The sequence below is a fragment of the Solanum lycopersicum genome, chromosome 6, assembly GCF_036512215.1.
Source record: "Solanum lycopersicum chromosome 6, SLM_r2.1".
NCBI classification, from domain to species: Eukaryota; Viridiplantae; Streptophyta; class Magnoliopsida; order Solanales; family Solanaceae; genus Solanum; species Solanum lycopersicum.
Genome location: NC_090805.1, coordinates 48458649 through 48463830, shown reverse-complemented (window position 1 = coordinate 48463830; position 5182 = coordinate 48458649). Strand labels below are relative to the sequence as shown.

General features: G+C 29.4%; 1 protein-coding gene across 1 annotated transcript; it reads right to left on the bottom strand.

Annotated features, from left to right (window-relative positions):
• Positions 1-2500: 2500 nt before the first annotated feature.
• On the bottom strand, positions 2501-4768 carry SP (protein SELF-PRUNING). The gene is made up of 4 exons (NM_001247045.2): positions 4485-4768; positions 4190-4251; positions 3582-3622; positions 2501-2978 (listed from the first exon to the last, which is right to left on the bottom strand). Exons 1-4 carry the CDS (start codon positions 4686-4688, stop codon positions 2758-2760), a joined length of 528 nt encoding a protein of 175 aa, NP_001233974.2. The 5' UTR covers positions 4689-4768; the 3' UTR covers positions 2501-2757.
• Positions 4769-5182: the final 414 nt, after the last annotated feature.

Here is a 5182-nt window from a genome sequence, read left to right as displayed (position 1 = left end):
ATACAAATTATACATATAGATGTACAATTATATGACAGATATATAAATATAGTTTGTCTCTCTCGCTTGCCTCTCTCCTCCTCCCTCTCCCAATTTCGTTCGCCTCTCTCCTCACTCTCCCAATCTCGCTCACCGTATGTATTTCATTTACATATATACAATTATCAGGACATATACACATATATACAATTTGATATATATACAAATACAATTCACCTTTCTCCTCTCTCGCCTCTCTTCCGTCTTTCAATCTCGCTCGCCTCTCTTCTTTCTCTAATATGTAGCTACGAATCATAATTTACAAATTATAATTACAGAGTCTAATTAGTGGCTATTTATGAAATTTCTCTATTAATTTATCCGGTGCATATTGATCAAAGTGAAGTGAGTTTCGGATTCCTAACGCAACTCAAAGAAAGAATAATTTCTCCTATATAATCACTAAAAAAATATGTTGGGACAAGATAAGGGAAATGGAGACCGGTAAATAAATTAGTCAATCTGTGGAATATAATTATACTCGAATTCAACTTTTTGAAGAATTTTCAAACTGGCTCTAAAACTGTGGGTGGTCTTAATTAGTCTTGAATTTCAAGTATTTTGGGTTAATAATCTAAAAAAATTGAGAGATTAAAAATGATGCTACACATAATTTTTCACTGAAACGTATAAAATGGAGACTCACATTAATTCAATGACTTTGAGTTATACGAATATGTCACCAAAACTGAAAGTTAAGTTTAATTGGTCATGTTGTACAAAGCCTAATGTTGGCTGGTCAATATAACTCGTAGGTACATTCAAAAGATGTAAATATCAATAATGAAGTGTTGAGATGGATTAGTGGAGATACTCGGAGATATAGGATAAGGAACACTATGATATTCAAGATAATGTAGAAGCAACGTTCATTCTGGAAAAGATGAGGGAGGTGAGACTGAAATATAGATTAATCAATAAAGACTAGGCGTGAGAGGTTGACTATTGATGACGAGAGGAATAGAGAAAAATAATTGGAGAGCGGGGATATACACATTCTTACGAGGAAGTCAGGAAGGACACTATGTTGCTTAGACTAGTCTCCTAAGTTCTTTTATAATGACCTTAATTATGTTTAGGGAAAATGCACATTTCAACAGAAATACTTATATTATATTAAGATCCCATTATTCCTTATAATTTAATAAATAATTTTCTATCTCTTTTCGATCTATATGACATTATCTTGTGGGTCCAACGATCGTTGATATTCTTTTTCCAGCTAATGCAACGTAGGCCGAAAAGGGATGTAAAATTATTTATAAAATAAGGTCAGGGGTAATAGTATTTTAGTATAGTATAAGTGTGTCTCTATGATTTCGGACATAGATTAGGAGGTACTTACGCATTTTCTCGTTGTGTTTATTAAATAAGTAAATCTTTTGTTATCAATTAATTTTTTTTATATATAATGATATATAGGAGTAGTAAATTAATGTTAGTTTTGAATCACATAGGTGGGTGTGGGTACAATTAATAAAGTTTGTGATAGAGAATCTGTAGTACCTGGGAGGAATAGTCATAAATAGGAAAAGAGAATCAAATCTGGAGGAATTTGTGGAAACAAATGAACTACGAGACCTAGGCTGCACTTGACTCTACGCAGTCAAAAAAGAAAATCTGAACATGTCATTTCGAGAGTTTTCGGATTTAGTTTAACATATTTATAAAAAATAACTAAATAAAGTCATATGATTGTGTAACATTTATATCAATAAATCAGAAATTATAAAGCCAAGGAACATAAGCTCACTCCCTAGGCAACGCGGAACAGATTGAGTTTAATCCATAAAATTTTTAATCAATGTTTAAACCTTCTATTCCAATTTGCTATTAATAACTTAATGAGTTTTATCTTAAAATTTTATTTCAAGTCACTCTATTTAAGATTTTAAGAAGTAACATTAATTGATAATCGTAAATAATTAGTAGTAAGTAACCCCACGATATATAATACTAGTAACAATAATTTTAAGAATTTGTAGTTGGTAAACTGAAAAATAGATATGATCTTATTGTATCACAAGTCTTGATCAAGAAAAATACATATTTCAAAATATCAAATTTTTTCGGACGATAGAAAAATCATGATCTCCCGTCAAATTTAAGGTAAAAAATTGTCTTAGATATGTGCAGTATTAATTAAGACTGCTTGTTTGTATTTATTTCACTTAACATGTAATTAAGAAGTAATAATTACTTTATACTACTGAAATCATATTTGAAACAATAATATCCATGTTATAAAATACGAAAAAACTCTAGCTCATCGAAGCTTAAATTGTGCAAGACTTCGTAGAGTTTTGTGTCTATCTAGGGATAAAAATTGAATAGTTGTGAATGTTGATTTGTATTCCAAAAAGTGACTAGTTGCCTAATTTTATCTTAATAAAGATGCGAAAAAGTTGACCTAAACGTAAATATAAAGAGAAGAAAAACATGCAGTAGTAGTAGTAGTTACTACATGAGAAAACACACATAGAATTATATTAATTAAGTGAAACATTGATGATATTACATTACATTGTGCTTATAATTAAGCCATTGGCATTAAGTCATGAGGGTGAACAACCATTAACCCCCATATACATACATAATATAAAATTTAAGTCTGCATGTCTTATTAAATTATATAATATTAAAAAAGCATATAGTAGTAGTAGTCCGTCCACGCACTAATTATTATATAATTGTAGATGCTTTTAATTTGTCGATATATCAACGCCTTCTAGCGGCAGTTTCCCTCTGACAATTGAAGAAAACAGCAGCAACTGGTGAGCCAAGTTCATTTTCTTCTGAAAATTTTCTACTACTAAATTGATCTCTGGACACTGGTGCACTCGATATTGTTTGCCTTTTCTTCTGCTTAAACAGCAAAAATACAAACCTGTGGATTCCAATATTTGGCCTTGGCATTTCATACCCAACCACTTCTCTTCCTGAAATATTTTTACCTTCGTTATTACGCGATCGTACTAACCGTATAAATAACTTTTAATTTCACACAAAGACCTAGATCGATAACATTATATAATGATGCTGAAGGGCGGTCAATTCACTCGAAAATTATATTATTATGTATATAGGTGAATTTTTTTTTTTATCCATACATATTATATATAACCTCTGGAATAATTTTTTAATATTTTTTTAAATGCATGCTTACGTGTAAAAAGAGTAATTAAGTAAGTATATTTTTTCATATAGGGAATTAGGAGGTAAGCACTTTATATCTTTTTGTTTACCATTATTATTAATTATATAATAATAATTAAGAATCAATACTTTGATCCTATTACCACCAGGCAAATTATAATATATTTTTATACTAATAATATAAAGAAAACATGTAGTGCTTTCTTAGTTTTAATTTGCTCGTCTATTTGGTAGAGACTAAAATATCGTTTAATATTATTATCTTAAACCTATAATATAAAAATTGAAATTAATTTTTTTTATAATATTTCTTTTTTGTACTAGAGATATTAATGGCAAATAAAAAGAAAGTACATTATTTTGATTTATGGGTTAAGGATACATACCAAAAGAGCAATCTGTAGTGCCTGGAATGTCTGTGACAATCCTGTAAAGATGGTCAAATCCTCTTTTCAGTTACTTATTTGTCTAACTAGAACAAAATATGTCACTTTGATTCTATCATATTAAATAGAGTACGTTTTTTTCCGTTACACATAATAATATCACCATTTTGCAGTCCTCTTTTTTTGGTAATAACTAATAATAGATGAAGAGAACAAGTAGTTATTAATTAGTACAATTATTGGACATTTGTTTAATTTGCCCGTCTAATCAACTGTACGACAACATTGTATGGTATAGGAGTACTCATGTTTCCAAATATAAAGGATTTTTTAACATATAAACATAGGTATATTGACTAGCATTTTTAAAGTTAATTAATAATACTCCTAGTACTCATTATTTAAGTTCAATATTAGTACATGTTCTTCTATCTTTATTGTGGTATTGTATATGATTATCAGTTTTTTCTAAAGTGACATTTTTTAGACGAACAGAAATTACATAATAATTTGTACTATGATATAATGATCATGTCATTTCCCCTTCCAAAGTAAACAATTGAAGATAAAATTGACTGAGTTAGTTTTAAGGCATATGTTGTCTATACCAGTGTAGATGTTCCCTGAGATATGGATCACTAGGACCAAGAACATCTGGATCTATCATGATCTGTCAAATAATGTATAAAAGAAAATGAGAGGTCAATAATAGAAGATAAATGTACTAATCATGTCATCTTGTCCGTCTCAATTTATTTGACGTTGACTAAGAAAGTCTATGATTTTTTCTTTAAAAAGTTATGGTCTTGAATAATTTCTAAAACTATATATCATAGAAAATGTGTGACATAAATTAGGACAGACAGACGGAGTAAATTGGAAGTGTTGAAGATTAATATATACCAGTGTGAAGAAGGATCTGAGATCACCACCATGAACTTCAACCCTAGGTTTAGAAGTTACTGAGGAAGGAAAGAATTCATGTCCATTATAGACATGTTTGTTGTTGTTATAAACAACAGACATCTTAACACTTGGACAGAAATAATCAACAACTTCACCAATCACTCTACCAATCACAAGGGGTTCACACATTTTGGAAGCCATATATATATTTAGAGTTAATTATTAATTAATTATAAGAAACAAAACAAAATCTACTTAAAGAGTTGTAGTTGTTTTTTGGTGGAGAAAAGAAGAGCAAAATACCAATATTTATAGTGGCCCTAAGATCATTAGAGAGTCAGATGGGATAGGGACTAAAATATTGATAGTTCAAAAAATGGGGAACCAAATTAAAGAAATGAAAAGCACAAAAAGGTTATTCTCTTCTCGTGCTACAAAATTATAAAGTCATAGCTTAATTAGCAGCTAGAGAAAGAATATATATGTGTTCTATTTTATTTGCGTTTGCCCCATTATTTTTTTTTTTAAAAAATACTCCCTCTATCCTAAAAAGATCATGTGTGTTCGATATGAAGAAAAATATTTTATACGAATATATAGTCTATATAAATACTATGAAAGGTGAGAGCTTGTTGTAGGGTAGAAGATTAGATATGTTGAAGAATGAAAAAAGATTTAATCAATTTAACATGGAA

Coding starts and splice junctions, on each gene's coding strand:
- SP (NM_001247045.2), bottom strand. CDS start 4,688: ATGGCTTCCAAAATGTGTGAACCCCTTGTGATTGGTAGAGTGATTGGT. Junction 4,252..4,484: donor TCAGATCCTTCTTCACACTG/GTATATATTAAT, acceptor ATTATTTGACAG/ATCATGATAGATCCAGATGT. Junction 3,623..4,189: donor CTCAGGGAACATCTACACTG/GTATAGACAACA, acceptor CCATCTTTACAG/GATTGTCACAGACATTCCAG.